Below are 17,447 nucleotides of genomic sequence, written 5' to 3' on the forward strand. Positions count from 1 at the left end.
CCATGACTTTGGCAACTCAGATGGCTTAGGGAGGGGCTTAATTTATTACTGATTATTAAATTACATTCACAGTTTATTATTGTTACAGGGGCTTGACAGTAGTGAGTCAGCTTTTGGAGTGAAGTGTGGGCTCTTAGCGATGGCATTTCAGGCACTCTTGGATGCCCTTTTCAGACATTCCCCTTGGAACTCACTGCCTTCATTACCTTTGTGACATTTTAGTTTTTTTCCTGCTGAATGTGGCTCTTTTTCTTCTGGTTTAAGGAACAACCTTGTATTATCAGCCTGGCCTCCTGTATGGTGGATCTGTGGAACATGACTGTAGCGTCCTTCGTGGCATTGGCTATTACCTGGAGAGTCTTCTTTGCTTGGCTCCGTTTATGAAGCACCCGTTAAAAATAGTTCTACGAGGAGTGACCAATGATCAGGTTGACCCTTCAGTGAGTATTGAGAACAAACCGTGGTGTGGTTTTTGTTTTGTCTCTTGTCACAACCCGACTTGTGAGAAAAAAGTTCCTCATAAAGCAGTTTTATTTCAAATGTATATTCCTTTTGTTATTTACCTTGAGATTTAGAGGTTAATCACTCTAGGACACAGATGAACCAGAACTTAGGGTCATCAAATTCAGGACTATTGTTAACAGTTACCAAGGCGCCTTTTGTTGTTACCTAAGAACCTTCAAAACAGTTGCTCGCAGTCATAGTTGACATGAACTATAGTTCTGTTGGCTGTAGTATGTCAGAGTGGAGTTTTTGTAAGGTCCTGTGGTAGCTGAGGCTAGAGGGCAGCCTATCAAATTTTGGGCAGGAGATCATAGTTCCTTGGCATTGCTACAGCATAATCTTGACTTACCCAGGCTTCAATCATAAACTCAAGGGCTTTTGTTTTCTGAGAAGAGTTTGCAGATAGAAAAAGGGCATAAAGTCAGGAAAGGAATGTGTGAGCTTTGATAGTTTGTGGGTGTCAGCAAGCTTTTCATTTTTATTTTATTTTTTTCACCAAGGGCCATGCCAGAGCAAGCTTTTTATTAAACATGCTAATTTTTCTGCAGATATGGAGAGAATGGTTTAATATCAAGCAAAACTTTTTATTATGATCACAACTGTCTTCGTGCCATTCTAGGATGAAGTGTGTGTGTGTGTGTGTGTGTCAGAGAGAGACAGAGAGATTAGAGAAGTCTAGAGAAGTCCTGCCCAGGGCTTCCTCCCTTGTAGGGAGGGGTGGATTCCCTGCTTTTGGATGCTCTGCTGTCAGAGAAGATACCTTAAAACTGATGGCCATGATGCAAAGTCCAGACAGAGGTAGTATGCTTGTCTTTACCATTACAGGCCAAGACCAATGAATGGGTAGCTTCTGAGGCAGAATGTGAATTATGTAGCTTTTCTACTCAGGGAGGACCAATGAGATGATGCTGTGAGCCCCAAAGTAGAGACTGCTGGTATTCCCCAAGATACCTACTAGGGTATAAACGTTGTTAGTATGTTCTTAGGCAATAAAAACTTATTCTTCATTTCTTGGAAATTTAGCTGCATAAGCTCTTTTTCCTAGGATACTGAGTATAGTACAAGATCTGGAATTCTTAAGCTGTAAAGGAATGTTGCGTAAACTGTTTAGACTATTTAATTAAGTGATTTTTTTTTTTTTTTTTGCATTTTCTAGAAGACTATAGGAAATGAGTTATTTGCATAAAAGAGTGAGAAGAGGTATAAATACCTTTAGGTTGGAAGAGAGGAAGGTGCCTCAAACAGTGGAAAAAGGCCCTGAAGTATACAGCAGTGTGTGTATCAGTTTTGTACTTTTTTTCTATACTTGCTGATTATCTTAAAAGCTTTTCTCACTGGCAATATTTTAAAAATTTTATATGTTAACATTGACAAAAGATCAGCTGATGAATTTCTCAGAAGTGGTACCCAAAAATCTGTTTTCTTATGCTGTAGGATTATCTGCTTTTGCCAGCTGCATGACTAAAATTACCTTGGTTGGTATCTGACTCCAGGCCAGAGTAAAATAAATATACCTAATCCTGAGTAAAGAGTGACATCTTCAGCTCATTCCATGGCTCCTTCATTTCTAGCTTCTTCTTTTCTGTGTGATTTCCTCATTAGTTCATGTCTGCCTCTACTCTCTGCATACAAGGATGAAATGAGTGATTCAGTCCTTAACAAACTCCTAGTCTCATGGGGTGGACAGCTGGGAACTCATTTAGGGAGATGATAAGGATGAATACCCTTGGGCTCTGATAGAGGTAGAAGCAAAGTGCTTAGTGTCAGAAAGGGTTTCTTGAGGAGGGAAAATCAGAGTCAGCCTGGGTTTTAGGAAGATAATTCTGGAGGTTGAGTGAAAGATGAATGGAGAGGTGATAGACTAGCTTGGGCATTATGGAGATGGAAGGAGAAAGGAAGGGGCAGATAGGACAACTAATTGGAGGCGGAGTGAGAGGAAGGGGCCATAGATGACTTCACAATTTCTGTCCTGGTTGCCATAAAGGATCATGATCGTAAAGATCATTCCCATTTGACAAAGAGAAGAGGAAAATTACAGTAGGATAATGGGTGATGCTTTTTATTTTGGTCCTGTTCCCTGGAATGTTGGCAGCCTGACCATGTAAGGATTTCCAATTGGCAGTTAGAAATTATTGTCTGGAGCCTCGGAGACAGGTCATCAGAATCTTACCTGCTGATACTTTAAGCCTCTAGGAATATGAGATTGATTAGGCTGAGGCTGAACACTGGTGGGTTTGGCTGAATTCATCTTTCACGTGTTTTTCCTTTGACATGTACAGTGTGGCAGTGGTGGCGGTGGTGGTGGTGGTTGTTGGTGGTGTGTATATGTATCTGAATTGGTTGTTCATGTTTGAAACTCCAGATTTTACATTATAATAGGGCAGTGTGACAATACTGAATGGTGGTTCCTCCATGACAGCCATCAGTTGGAGGTGAGTAGCAGCTGCCTTTTTTGGATAAAGTGTGAGCCTTCAGCTGGACACAGGTCACAGCCGACTTCATCATTCATTTAAGCTTCCTCTCTGCCCTCCATGGGCATTAGAGTTTCTGCCCCGTGGTCCAAGGGACTGAGAATGGAAGAAGGAGAAATGAGTGTTTAAGGTGTGAGTGGGAGAAGAGGAGCTAGAGACAGAGTGACTGTGAAGATAGAAGTATTTGGAGAAGTCAAGCAGGAATCAAGTTCTAAGAAGTCAGGGATAATCCACAGAATCACTCTTTGCCGGAGTTGAGTCAGTTTCAGCAGTGAGACATTTTTATTGACCTTTGAGAGAACAATATCATTGGAATATAAGGACAGGAACAGACAGAGGAACGAGTAGGAACTAGAGCTATTGGAAAGTTAGGAGATTCTTTCAGAAGTTCTTAAGAGCTGAGGTTGGGAATTTTTTTTAGGCTAGGGGAAGTTTGAACTTGCTTGTAGGCTGAGGAGAAGCTGTAATGGAAAAGAAAAGAATTAAAAGAGCGGAGAGTCCTTGCCGAAGTCCAGAGGGGATAAGGATTGAAAACAGAGGTGATGGAATGAGTCTTATGAAGAGGAAGAAGACATTTGTTCCTTAGAGGCAAGAGAATAGAAAGTGGGGAGAAATTTTAAAGAGAAGAAAAGTTTTACGAGGTCTCCTGACTCTTAGTGGTGTGGCACCAGAGCTCCCAGTAATTATTTATTGGTGCCAACAAGCTGCTCCAATGGTGGGTGAAGATTCCATTCTTTTCCAATTCCCTCTTAGAGAAGAAAAAGAAGTACAATAATGTCTACCGTGTACTGGGCATTATTCTAGGTGTACATATGTATGTATGTGTATATCCATATTTCTTTAATTCTTCTACCAACTCAGTGAGGCGGGTGTTTCAGACAAGGTAACAGGAGAGCAGTTTTCTCCCTCCCCCCCCCCCTTTTTTTAAGCATAGATTGATTACATTTTTACCTTTTGATTGATTGACTGCACTGTAATGTTAATGCCTTTGCCCTGAGCCGCCACTTCGGTGAGAGCTTTGCCTTTTCTCTCTGACCTCAGAGTGGACCGATCAGTTTCCCTTAAGCAGAACTTGCAGGCCACCATCACTCTGCTAAAACTAGAATGTGCAAAGCTGCAGGAGACTGTAGAGTGTTCAGCCCCGCCTCTCATTTTACACAGGAGGAAACTGAGGCCCAGGAGACAGGGAAGTATCTAGGGTCTCACAGCCAGTGAGAGGCAGAGTAGGTCCCAAGCCCTTATCTGCTTTTCCTGCTCTTGTCCCACTGCACCAAGTTGCTTGTCCTCCATGTCAGATGGAGAGTGATAAGGGGACAAGACTACACCTGGAATTATCCTTGGACTTCTGGCTGAACTAAGTAAATTTGGCTTCACCTTTTGTGACTCAAGGTATAGGAAGGATGAGCCAGAAGGAAGGCTGTGTTTTTTCACCTTTTTTTTCCCTCAGGAGAGCCGGTGGCTGGCCAGAGTAACTGCAGCATTGCATCCCCTGCTTTTTCAGAATCTGACTTGGCCTTCTCCCCTGCTGCCCTTAAGCCTCAGCTGTATTCTTCTTTATCTGGCAATGCTAAATGCATATATTAAGTTTTTGAGTGTGCTTAGCTTTATTTTTTTATTTTTAGAGACAGGGTCTCACTCTGTCTCCCAGGCTGGAGTGCAGTGGCATGATCATAGCTCACTGAAGTCTTAAAGTCCTGGGCTCAAGTGATCCTCCCACCAGCCTCTCAAGTAGCTAGGGCCACAGGTGTGCACCACGCCCAGCTAATTTTTTTTAGTGGAGTTGAAGTCTCACTATGTTGCTCAGGCTGTAGCTTTAATATTTAAAATTAGCTAATCTTTAATGGTTTTCCTAGTTTCCCTTGCCCCACCTGATCCATTCTAAGCATGTTCTTAGGCCTCACAGGTCATTCCTACGTCTGGTAATTTTCTGATATCACAATATTTAGTTGCAGCTTCTTAGCCTATTAGAGTTGGTTGCAACTTGGAGATAGCTGGGCTTGAGCCCCTTGCCTTAGAGATAAGGAAATTCAGTTAGTTGTGATTTTCTTGTCTGAGGCAACATAGCTAATTAGAAGCAGAGCTGGGACCAGGACTAGGGCTTTTCCTATGCCTTCTGTGTGGTGCCCACCCTCACAGGTCCAGCTGACAGGTCCAAGAAGGGAACAAGTAATGGAGTAATTTTCTTTCCCATGTAGCAGTTGAGGCAACATTTGCCGACTCGTTACATAACAGTACATGATTTGAATGTCATCTTTCTACCCTTATCAGGAATCCGCAAATGGATCAGAAAGACCCCAGACTTCCTAGGAGCTCGGAATGCAGGAGGAGATAACAGTAACACGCGGCAAAGTCTTGCCATTAACTGTGGATGTTGTCATTGTAGTTTTGAGTTTGTGCTGCTTCCTGTAGTTTGAGGCTATCCTCACCCCCACTCCCCACTCCCATGTAAAACCATCACCTTCCCTTTAGCTGCCTGTGTGGTGCTCATCATTGGCATTCTTAGGTGAGCTGCTGAATAGTTCATTTGGTTTGCTTTGACTCAGAATGCTACCAGCTCTAAACATTAAATAACCATACTGGACAAATGTTAATGAAAATATTTTCTTCTGTAGCATTTATATCTGTAGGGTTCTCCAGGCTGGGCGTGGTGGCTCACACCTGTAATCCCAGCACTTTGGGAGGTTGAAGTGGGCAGATCAACAAGGTCAAGAGATTGAGACCATCCTGGCCAACATGGTGAAACCCCGTCTCTACTAAAAATACAAAAATTAGCTGGGTGTGGTGGCGTGCACCTGTAGTCCCAGCTACTCGGGAGGCTGGGCAGGAGAATTGCTTGAACCCGGGAAGCAGAGGTTGCAGTTAGCCGAGATCACACCGCTGCATTCCAGCCTGGCGACAGAGCAAGACTCCATCTCAAAAAAAAAAAAAAAAAAAAAAAAAAAAAAAAAAAATGAGTAGGGTTCTCCATCCATTTGTTTTCTACAACAGTCCAGTCTCTCCATGCTTTTTGTATTATGCCTCCGATGCTCATGATGACTGTAAGGTAGGTCTCCATGTCATAAATGAGGAAAGTGTGGCTCAGGGAAGCCCAGTGGCCTGTGAAATCAGTGTTCCTCAGGCAGAGCCAGCCCACTCACTCAGTTATATGCCAGCATCCTTTCTGTTTACCACACTGCATCATCTACCTGGTTGCTAAGCCTCACTTGTTTTTTTGACTCTTCTATTCTGCTGAAGGTTTAATTAAACTTTTCTTTTCTGAAATAATTTCATAGGTTGATGTTCTTAAGGCAACAGCACTCCCTTTGTTGAAACAATTTGGGATTGATGGTGAATCATTTGAACTGAAGGTAAGAATGTTTGAACTGTTGACCATATGTTCCTGTGGAGAACATTTTCCCACTGACTCATTGGAAGAGCTGTGTGACTCAGTGTATGTGTGTCACATTTGAGGTCACCAGTTATCAGAAGACTCACAGGGCTCATGAAGTAAACGCTGCAGACTTGGAACTGCAAGGGACCCTTTAGTAATAACAATCGTAGCTGACAGTTCTGTTGCACTTACTTTGCGGTAGGGGCTGTTCTAAGCAGTTTACAAAGACTAACTCCTTTTCTCCTCGCAACAGCTCCGCCCATGTCCCTCAGCTAGCAAGCAGTGGAGAATAGATTTGGGCCATATTAGCTTTCTGATCTGAATGATCTGGATATAATTTATATTCAGGGGCTCCCAGCCTGGATGTCCCTGAGAATTTTCAGTATTTCCAAAATCTAGTAGAAGTAGTTTAAGCATCTGTATATTGTTGAATTATATCAGTCCAATGAGGTAAACCATTTAGCATCTCTGCCTTTTACATTCATGTTTTAAACGGGGGAAATGACTTCATTTTTATTTAATAATGTTTTGGTAGATCAGTTATTTGCATGGGAGGAGAAAAAGTGGTTTCTGATTATTAAGAAATGGGCTCAGATGATGGACTAGGTCAGCTCCATATTTTAAGGATAAAAAAGTGACCTTTTCAGGGTTAAAGAGGTGAGTGGCACAGCCACTTGGGTAATAGACTTGGACTTTGACACACGCTGAGCGTGTACTCTCTAGGAGCCAACATAAGGTGCTGTTGGTCTTGAAGGAATGACAGATTTAATATGGAAGAGCTATGCCTTGTAAAGAAGCATCTGTTGGTGTAAACCTTCCTGGGCAGGGTGTCAGGGTAATCCATTGCTTTGCTGCATCCTCACCTCATCTTTCTCACTCTCTGTGTAGATTGTGCGACGGGGAATGCCTCCTGGAGGAGGAGGCGAAGTGGTTTTCTCATGTCCTGTAAGGAAGGTCTTGAAGCCCATTCAACTCACAGATCCAGGAAAAATCAAACGTATTAGAGGAATGGCGTATCCTTTCCGTTTATTTGGATTTCTTTTCTTTTTTCTTGCCTCACTAAGATAAGAATGACTAACAGCTTTACTTCTTCCCGAGGTTATTTACATTTTAGACTACAACTTTGAAAAGTCTTAACAGTGAAATCATAATTGCTGGCTGAGTTAGGATGTTCTGTTATCTGCCTCACCATGACTACATTGATTGAGTCATTCTTTTTATTTTTTAATTTTCCAGTTAGCATTTAGGCTCTGATGTATGTGATCCTCTCTCAAGTGTTTTGGTTTGGGGGCCATGAATATACTGCAGTTCCTCCCTCAGAAGAGGTCATCATTCAGTGAAGGAGCCAAATATGAAAACACACTGTTCTGATATAACATGCAAAATGATGTGTGCAGTGGGGTGGGGGCCTGGAGTAGACAGTGGTCAATTTTGTCTGGAGGACCTGGGGAGGCGGGAGTAATCATAATGAACAATATCTACTATTAAGTACTTACTCTGCCTCTACTTCAGTAGTCCCTTTACATGCTTTTAAGCCTCAGATTGACTCTTGACTTCACTTACATCCTTTTTTGCAGATGGGGAAACTGAGAGGTCAAAAGCTTGAGGAATTTGTTAATAACGTCACACTGCAGAGCTAGGATTTGAACCTTGTCTATGTGACTCTGAAGTACAGGCATGTAATTTTTACTTTTTCCCATAGAAAGGAGCCTTGAAGAACAGAGGGTTGCAAAGTAGAGTGAGAAAGGAGGAGTGCTTCAGGTAGAAAAATGGGCCTGAGAAGAGGTGGCAGCGCACAGTGGTTCTAGCGAATGGCAAGTAATGAAGTGTGACCGGATTTCAGGTTGGTCTATGGCATTTGATGGTAGAATGGGGCATGAAGACAGGCAGGAGCCAGTGAAGAGCTGAAGGTGGCTGGAATCAGATACTATGCAGAATGCAAAGAAAGGATGGTGGAACCCTGAGAGGCCACCAAAACTTGAAAGCAAGAGTTAAGTAAGGAGGGAAGTAAGAGTGGGGAAGAGGATAAACAAAACATAGCTTCCTGGAAGCTCAGGTCAGCGCCTTAAAAGGCCCTGAGGAGTTAGCATTGGGGTGGGGGAAAAGCTGAGGGACTCAGCAGCAGGCTGCCACTGATACCCTGGGGAAGAGTGCTGGATCTCGATCCTGAGGGACTAATTCTGGGTTGTGGAGTGAAGGGGAGGGAAACGGCGGCTTGTGGGGACCACTGTTTACAGAATCTTGACAGGAAAGAGAAGGAGAAGGAAGGATGAGGTGGTAACTTGATGAAGCGAGAGCGGGGGAGACTCCCTCCCTTTTACAAAAAGATTGGTAAGGATTCGAGTGTTTTTGTAGGTTGTTAATGCCGATGAAGCAAATTAATGAGCTGATTAAAAGCCCGGGTCCTGGAGTCGGAAAGACGTGGGTGCTGATGCTGACTGTGCCACTCACCAATGGAAGCATTTTGGCCCTAAGCGTTGGTTGCCTATATATCTTAGTCCTGTTATAACTGCTGTGTGGGACTACCATGAAGGTAAAGTGAGATTATAGTTGCACAGTAGCAGGCACTGGTGTGTAAGTAGCTTTGGGTAAATGGTTGCTACTCTTCTTTTTATTCTTACTTGAGAGGGGATGGATTCAACGCCACAGGCATACAGTAAGGGTGGCTCCAGGTAGAGCTGTGTGGAGGTGAGTGGAAGGGGGTTGGGGTGAGTTTTTCAGTTGTTACCGAGTTAGGATGAGATTGAGGGTAAGGGGATGGGCAGGGTAGGATAAGAGAGTGACAAGGATGGTAAAGATGTGCCTTCACAGTGGGGCATCATAACTGAAGATAAGGAAAAGGCTGTGGAACAGCACGAAGGTCCTGGCTGAAGGTGAAATGTTAACACATTGCCAGCTGCATGGCCATGTGGCTATGTCCAGTGGCAATTGGCAGCCTAGAGGGAGGAGTAGAGAACGTGGGAGGACCAATTTCATCCAAGGATGGATGCAGGTTGGCAAGGTGGGTGGGTCCTACAGGGAGACAGTTGGAGCGTGGGTGCTGGAGCATCGGGAAGTACATTCTTCACTGAGGATCGTCACAGGGGCTCACCAGCCTGGAGAAAGTAGGTCAAGGGACAAGAAACTTTTAACAGGTTTAAAGATCAGGTCTAGTGGAAATAGATACATGTACTGTGTAGGACAAGAGATTGTGTTTAGGGAGTTTTGTTTTCGGATTTCAGATATTAAAAGTGGTAAAATTCTAGGTGCTAACAGGATCTGGGTGGGGACAGGTGTTGGAGGCCATAGAGCAAGATGGGCTGTGGGATGACTTTACTGGCGGGAGTGTGACAAGGAGGGGTAGACCAGAAGGCCTGCTTCTCAGGGCTGGAGTGGATGCTTAAGGTCAGGTTTTGTATTTCTCAGGAGGTTTGGGGATGGTCTTACTTGGAGGAAGAGAGGTGTAGCGTGGACTTTGTTTTTCAGAGGCCTCAAATAGCTTGAACAGTAAGTGGTGAAGGGCAGGGAGTAGGGTGGGCTGCAGAGTCATGGGCAGAGAGAGTGCTAGTTAAGATAGAAGCTCAAACTTGGATTGCTGCCTGATGTTCTTTTTAAGGATTATCAAAAGCACAGGAATACAAAATAACAAAGCCTTCCTGGATTATGGTCTGTTCTCTGCATGGCTGTCCCCTAGCCCATGTAAGTGTCAAGCCTTGTGTGTACCAGGAGAGAATGGGCAAAAGGAGAAATGTTCCTTTCCTAGGAGCCCTGAGGTTGATGTATAGTTAAATTGCCCAGGCAACTTTCTAAGGTGATGTTCAACTCTAATATCCAAATCAGAGGAGCTGGAATAAGGTTAATGAGATTACAAAGAAATGGAAATGCAGTGTAACTAGGTGTATGTTTTTAAAGTCAATGTGCCTTTCCTACTTGAATTCATTCTTATTAACAGATGCATTGTATCCCACCATTGATGCCCCACTGTGAAGGCACATCTTTACCATCCTTGTCACCCAAAATCAAACCCTGTTGATGGCCATTGAGTTGTTTTTTGCTTTTCACCATTGCCAAATACACTGCGGTTAATGGCTTTAACCGCAACATTTTTGGCAATGGTGAAAAAAAGTGTAGTAAGCGTACAGGAATACACTTTCCAATACATTCCAATAAGTGTACAGGAATACACTTTCAGTACTACTTTGGGTTTGTCTGGGGGGTAGTTGTTTTTTTTCCTCCTTATTTGAGATGTGTTTCCTTTATGCTGTATTGGTGGCAGTGAACTTTGTTTGGAATCCAGTCTCTGTAGTCTGGAAATGTGATTTCTGGCAGTGTGCTCTGTTTTGACACAATCTTGTCATAACAACATGGTTTTCATCACAGTGGGGTCCCCCTTGTTCTCTCTGGGTGTGCAGATGGCTCGTGTCCTTTGATGATGGTGCTGGGAAATGGGGAAGGGTTTTCCAGGGGAGAATATAAAAGTTAAAAGAGCTGCGGTGCCGGGCACCTTGGGTGTAACTTTGTTCCTCCCTGACTTCTCCCTCTAATGTTCTTGGAACCTTCCCTGTGTAGAACCTGAGCCAGGAAGAGACTTGTGAGGTCCCAAGTTCTTCCCTCCCTGGAGGCAGGGGATAGGACACAGAAATCATCCCCAATATATCTCTGACTGGTAGAGGTTTCATCCCAGCTCCCCAGGACAGTTGACACAGTGCCCTTGCTCAGATCCCTGTCTGTAAACCCAATGTTTAAGCCACTGCTCTGCAGAGCTGCCCATTTCACAAACACCTCAAAGGAATGTTGATTTGAATGGAGATCACCCTCTTCTCCAGTTTTGGAGCCTGGGAAAAAAAGAGCTGCCTTTGGAAAAAGCTTGAGTTGGTTTTGTGGTTTTTTTCCTTGCAAGGCTTATTGACTACTGGACTAAGCTTGGAGGTTGTATTTCCCATAGGAGGGCTCAAGTTGGGAGAATGAGGCTCACTCTCTTGTGTGCATTTGTGGTCTTAACTGAATTACTTCCAAAGTGTATCTTTTCCCTCTTGCATTCTACAAGATGACCTACCAGCCAGGGCCCAGAGGGAGCCGGTGTTGGTTCCTGCCAGCAGCTGTGACTAGACAGTAGTTACCTTTTATTTAATGCCACCCACTCTGTTTCTCACCCTTGCCTTATGTGGGGCGTAAGAGAAAGGAGCATTCTGTTTCAGTTTTGCAGTGCTATCCTAGGAGCTCATGATTTGGTACATGAGAATTAAGTGAAAAAGCTGGCAGTAAAGGGGGTTAAGTTGGAATTTGTGGGATAATCTAGTTTCTTTTCCTTGATTATAGGGAAGGTACTTTGAGAATCAAGCTATCTTTCTTTATCTCCACCTACTGTAACACACACACGTATCCCTCTTAGCTTTCTCTGACATGGAACATTGGGGAAGGGGAAGAGTGGGAGTCCTATATATATATGGACTGTAGCTATGGATTTATACATTGGTATTGGTTCTTAATATGGTTTTCATAAATGGGCTTTAGGAGGTTCATAAACCTGAAAATTTTTCTGCAAAATTGTGAGTATATATGTTTCTCAGGAGAGGGTCCATAGCTTTCATCAGTTTCTCAGAGAGTTCTCTGATTCCTGAAAGAATAAGAACTTCTGCTTGGGATTTGAATCTTGGATGAGTAATAAGAAAAGCAATAGCTGACATTTGCTGGGCTCCTGCTACACACTAGGCATTAAGAGCTTTACATGCATTTTATTTCATTACGCCTCCAAACTCTGTAAGGAATGTGTTATGATTATCTTTCTTTTACTGATTAGGAAATGACGGCACAGAGAAGTTAGCACAATTAACCTGGAATGATGCAGCTTGCTGGAGCTGGGACTTGAACAGAGATAATCTCATTCTAGAACTTGGGAGCTCTTAGACAGTCCTTAGTAGGACATGCATACCAAGCCAGATGGTTCTAAGCAACTCGATGTATCTGGCTTTAAAGTTCCTTTGCCTTCTTCATTTCACCGCCTGAGTTCTAATACAGGGTTCTGTTGGCCCTGAATTTGTACTGTGCGTTACCCTTCATGTTTCCATATTGGGATGGGTGAGAGGAGGAAGATGCTTTTTGGGAGTCAGATCTGTTTAATTTTGAGCAAGTGTCTTAGTTTTTTGTCTTAGTTGTCTTTAATGTTAAGTCCTAGAACTCAGAACCGTGGCTCTCAACGCACAGTTACTGTGAGCATAAAGTAAGGTGATAATATATGTGAAAGAACTTTGGGAGCCATGAGCTCTGTGGGATTATGTGTTAGGATGGTGACATCTCTTATGCTTTCCTGGGGAGAGTAGGTAGCCTCAGACCTCAGAAGGACAGCACCCACTTGGTCCAAAGGGTATGAGACCTAGGACTGTTTGTCTAAGCTGTCTGTGGTCAAAAGTACATTCTGGACTGAAGAGATGGTGATGTAACTGGGCTGTGTGTGTATTGAAAAGTCCCTCTTTGCTCTTTCCTCATTTCAGGTTTGTCCTTTGAGTCAAGTTAAATATTTATTGAGCATTTCTGAGTACAAAAGTAGTGTATTGGAGAGTTGGGAGGGATTACAGAAGTAAAGCCCTTGTAGAGTGTGTGGTCTTGTTGAAGATCAAGAACAAAATGTGTGTATGTGAAGAGAGATGTATGGTAAGTTCAAGTGGAGCCCACACTTGGGTGCTGGCTGGGGGGTTTCAGGAGAGAGTTTGGGACCTCAGAGCTGGGAGAATGGGGCAGAGCAGCTCAGGTTGAGGAATTTGGGCAATATGGATGGGTTGATGGTGCAGAGCTGAAGATGGACACACTGAGCAGGCTGGGGGTTCTAACAACAAGATATGGGAGGATCAGGAGCCACCGAGAGACTGGCACCAGCATGACGAAGATTGGTCTTTTAGTATGATGTTCAGGATGGGTCAAAAAGGAAGCTAGATGCCAGATCAGGTCATGAATCATCTCTGAGCACTTTGTTTCTGCAGTTCAAATGAAAATTAAATATGTTATTGACAGCAGTTCTTGAACACTCACTGGGCTGGAATGGGCAGATCACACACCTCGTTTTACCTGTTGGACTTGTCACGTGGGGTTTGTATCAGGATAGTGGGAAGGTCACATGTTATTTCTCCTTTTTTTAGTTCCAAATATATAGCCATCTCTTGACCATATTGCACACTGAAGTGTTCAATACACACTTATTTTTTCTTTGACATGTGTGGTTGGCGAAAGCCAGCTTCTGTTATAAGTCTAGTTTTAGGCAATAATTTCCATTTCCTCAAGCACTAGTCTTTTCACTTGAGTTACTAATATCTTCCTCCTTTCTTTTCTGGGGTGCCCTGTTGTAGGAGTGCTAATTATTAATATTTTAACTATAAGGTAGCAGGTGTGAGGAGGCTATGTTATCCACAAATGGAGTAATTAATTCTTAAATAGTAGAAAATAGGCCCTGTAAGTTAGAAAAACCTTTTTATATATTTATAAATAGCAGCAACCATGTTCTTTCACTGAACTTTTTCTGCTTCTCCCGTCAGCATACCAGGAGGTGGATTGGGATTGCCCAGGTCCTGTGTGGTGTCTGTTCTGGGCTTAGGTTCTTAAGAGAGAGACTCATTGGCTACAGCAGGGGGAATGGACAGAGAATAGAAAGTGTTCTTAGGTATTGTACTTCAAAGGGAGCCTGGATCGTGACCCACAGAGAGGCAGGTGTCTTTATGCCTTCCAAAATTGACTTGAACCATTTCTAGGGGAAGCATGTCTGTAGGAAGTCAGGGGTGGGGTTGAGGACCTCCAGCTTTATACTTTCCACTCTCTTTATTGTTTAGATGTTTTCGCCATGACCTTTTATAATAATGAAAAAAAATTAATTACGGTACTAATTCAGTACATACAGTTGGAAAACAATAGATTTGGAAGTCCTAGTTTATTACTACAGTTCCACAAATACTTGCCAGCTTTATAACTGATTTTTTCTGTCCTGGAGTTCAAGCAGAATGACATCCTTAACTCCAGGCTGCAGGTACTCTGTACGTGTGTCACCTCAGATGGCGAACCGGATTGTGGATTCTGCAAGGAGCATCCTCAACAAGTTCATACCTGATATCTATATTTACACAGATCACATGAAAGGAGTCAACTCTGGGAAGTAAGTATCTGTGTTTTTGAAGTCTGTTTCTGCAGCTTTTTCACATGCCTGTTCTAGTTGAAGTTAAAACTGCCAGCTCTGAGGTTGCGCAGCCAGAGGAAGAACAATTTCAGAATTAATTTCCTTCTGACTTCTTGCTGTTGTCACCAACAGGCATTTCTTGAGTGCCTGTCACATGGAAAGCATCCCAGTGACTAGAGCTGGAAGCTGAGGGTCTCGTTCCTAGCCTTGGGGAGTTAAAACCTTTATCTATTAATACACAATGCTTTAAGCTTTAAATTCCATCTTCACTCTGTTTCAACAAAAAAATTAAAGCGAACAGGTTCTTCCACCCTGAGTAAGTAACAGTATAGGGTTAAAATCTTTTGTTATCTAAGTGTAAGTCGACATCTCTCTTCATCAGTGGAAACGACATATTTACATCCAGAGAAAGTTGCTATTGCAGATTTGAATTTGGTTTAGTGAAAACCTTTGCTTTGCTAAAAAATAAAAATTTTAAAAATTAGAAAAACATCCTAAATATGGAAAATAAGTTCTTAAAAAATGATGCTCTATGTAATGAAGATGGCTGTTTTAGGCTTTGCTTTAACTAGGAAGTTAGAGAAGCAATTAAAGCCACTTTCTTGAATTAGGAAAATGTTAAACCTACAGAAAATATCAAAGAATAGTACAGTGAATACTGAGATATACTACTGCTGCCTATAGTTAACAGTAAATATTTTGCCAAATTTGCTTTACTTGTTTGTGGGTTTTGTTTGTTTTTGTTTTTTACTGAATCATTTCAGTGTGAATGATGGCATAATTTCACTTCAAATCTGAGGCTTACAGGTTGTGTCTCCTAAAAATAAGAATATTAGAGTCTGGGGTTAACTGTTGTAGGTTAAGAAGTCAACTTCTTCTTGGCCGGGCGCGGTGGCTCAAGCCTATAATCTCAGCACTTTGGGAGGCTGAGACGGGCAGATCACAAGGTCAGGAGATCGAGACCATCTTGGCTAACACGGTGAAACCCCGTCTCTACTAAAAATACAAAAACTAGCCGGGCGAGGTGGCGGGCGCCTGTAGTCCCAGCTACTTGGGAGGCTGAGAGGCAGGAGAATGGCATAAACCCGGGAGGCGGAGCTTGCAGTGAGCTGAGATCCGGCCACTGCACTCCAATCTGGGCGACAGAGCGAGACTCCGCCTCAAAAAAAAAAAAAAAAGAAGTCAACTTCTTCTTAAGTGATACCACAGCTGATCCTTTTCCACAGCTGTTTCACCTGTGGTTTCTTTTAATTTCAGCAAAAAGAGGAAAAGAGAGTAAAGGAGGGGGGTGAGCATTTTATACAATCTTTGACCTTTATAAGGCCTAATGGAAAGATGACAGTGGTTTTAGAAATACAGTGGAGGCTCATAGTCCAAAGCAACAAAGCTGGTGGCGTCAGACGCTGGGATTGGGAAAGGATTTGTGGGCAAAGCTGGCCTTTCTGGCTTGGAAAAGTCAATGATGTTCCTAAACCTTTGGTTTATGTTCTAGTAACAACAGTATTTTCCTCATTTATACATTGAGGATGATGCCTATGTTTTGAGATTATTGTAAAGATCACATATATAAGCCATTACTACCTTCCTTGCCACATAGTAGGTCCTACAGAAGTGGTAGCTCCTGATGCTGTTCTTTCCTTTACTCTCCCTTGTTGGCCACAGGTCTGGATTTATGTGTCAGCTATTTTCTGGAGAAAAGGGGTTTTCTTGGGATGGGGGAGGACAGATAGCAGCAGAAGCTGTCTTAAGTGGCTTCATCTCGATGGTCCCTTCTCTGCTTTGCTTCTCGCTTTATCAGAAAGTGTCCTGGAATGAAGCAGAGCAGGCCTGACGGCCATCCTGCCACCAGCTTATAGTGTGGCTTTTTGTAATACCACTGATTCAGCTGACCCTAGAGTGTGGTCAAGTCCATACTTACTAATGATGAGTAGAAGCCTTACACGTAGATCAAGACACGGACATGATGTAGACTGTGGGTCATCAACTCCAAGCCCCATTTTAAAAATTACATGTAAAACCAATGTGGGATTTAAATTTGTGTTTGTTTTTTTTTTTTAATCTCCAGTTACAGATGACTAATAGTGCTCTTCCTTCTCTGTTATTAAAATAATAAAGTCATGGATGGGTATTTCTCTCTTCTGATTCAGTGAAGTATCCAGTAAGTCAGGCTTGTTCAGATGTAAGAGTTTCTGTTGTGGCCATGGCCTAGAACCTTAGCGGACATCAGTTCTTGGTGGCCTGTGTCAGCGCTTTGGCCAGAATGCACATCAGTCCAGTGTGGTCCCATTTTAACTCTCACAGTAATTATTTTTTTTCTTAATTGGGTCCTTTACCAAGGAAAGCTGTGGAGGGTGGCCTTTGCAAACTACACCAGTGCAGATCTCTCATGAGGTCACCTGATGACCAGCAGCTTGGTCAGCCTAACTTGAAACAGGCCTGATAACACATATTTCCCACAAGTTGGGAAGAAAAGTTAGAGTAATTTACATAGAACCTAGTGTATGTTCTTTGTCTTTTCTGAAGTTACTTAAATTGTGTTAAATGGAATAATCCTGATTAAATATAAAGTTTATTGTAATGACAAATGCACCTCAGAAAACTCACACAGATGGAAGTTCTTGGGAAATGCAGGTAAATGGGGTAAAGCAGCAGTGGCAGCTTGTCTTCTTGCTTTCTCTCCCCTTCATCTTCTCCTCTTCACTTTTGCCTGCCACTGCCTGCAGCCACTGCCGGATACCGTCTTGCTCCTGCTGGTCAAGTGACTCAAAGGCAGCTTGGGATTATGCTAAAATTTTCTAGGTGTTCCATGATGATAGGTGGATAGCACTGTGTTAGATTGTTAAGCATAACTCAGAGTGCCTCCCAGAACCTTTGATGAAATGGATAACTCACTGCACCCCCTTCCCTTGGCAGGTGTTGTTAACCTTCACCTGCATAGACAAGCAATTTTTTTTTTAAGAATCTA

At 42.9% G+C, this 17,447-nt stretch overlaps 1 protein-coding gene across 2 annotated transcripts in view; it reads left to right on the forward strand.

Moving 5' to 3' along the window:
• RCL1 (RNA terminal phosphate cyclase like 1) overlaps positions 1-17,447 on the forward strand; it is a 64,921-nt gene that overhangs the window by 30,070 nt on the left and 17,404 nt on the right. Inside the window, exons 3-6 of one of the 2 annotated variants that reach the window (XM_010389082.2) lie at positions 265-440; positions 6,248-6,322; positions 7,234-7,358; positions 14,336-14,461. In XM_010389082.2, coding sequence (XP_010387384.1) covers positions 265-440; positions 6,248-6,322; positions 7,234-7,358; positions 14,336-14,461 — 502 coding nt within the window. Of the gene's footprint in view, positions 1-264; positions 441-6,247; positions 6,323-7,233; positions 7,359-12,892; positions 12,976-14,299; positions 14,462-17,447 lie in introns of those variants that run through there. The other variant, XM_010389090.2, reaches the window with a different exon arrangement.

This window comes from Rhinopithecus roxellana, chromosome 16, assembly GCF_007565055.1.
Source record: "Rhinopithecus roxellana isolate Shanxi Qingling chromosome 16, ASM756505v1, whole genome shotgun sequence".
In the NCBI taxonomy this organism is placed as follows: domain Eukaryota; kingdom Metazoa; phylum Chordata; class Mammalia; order Primates; family Cercopithecidae; genus Rhinopithecus; species Rhinopithecus roxellana.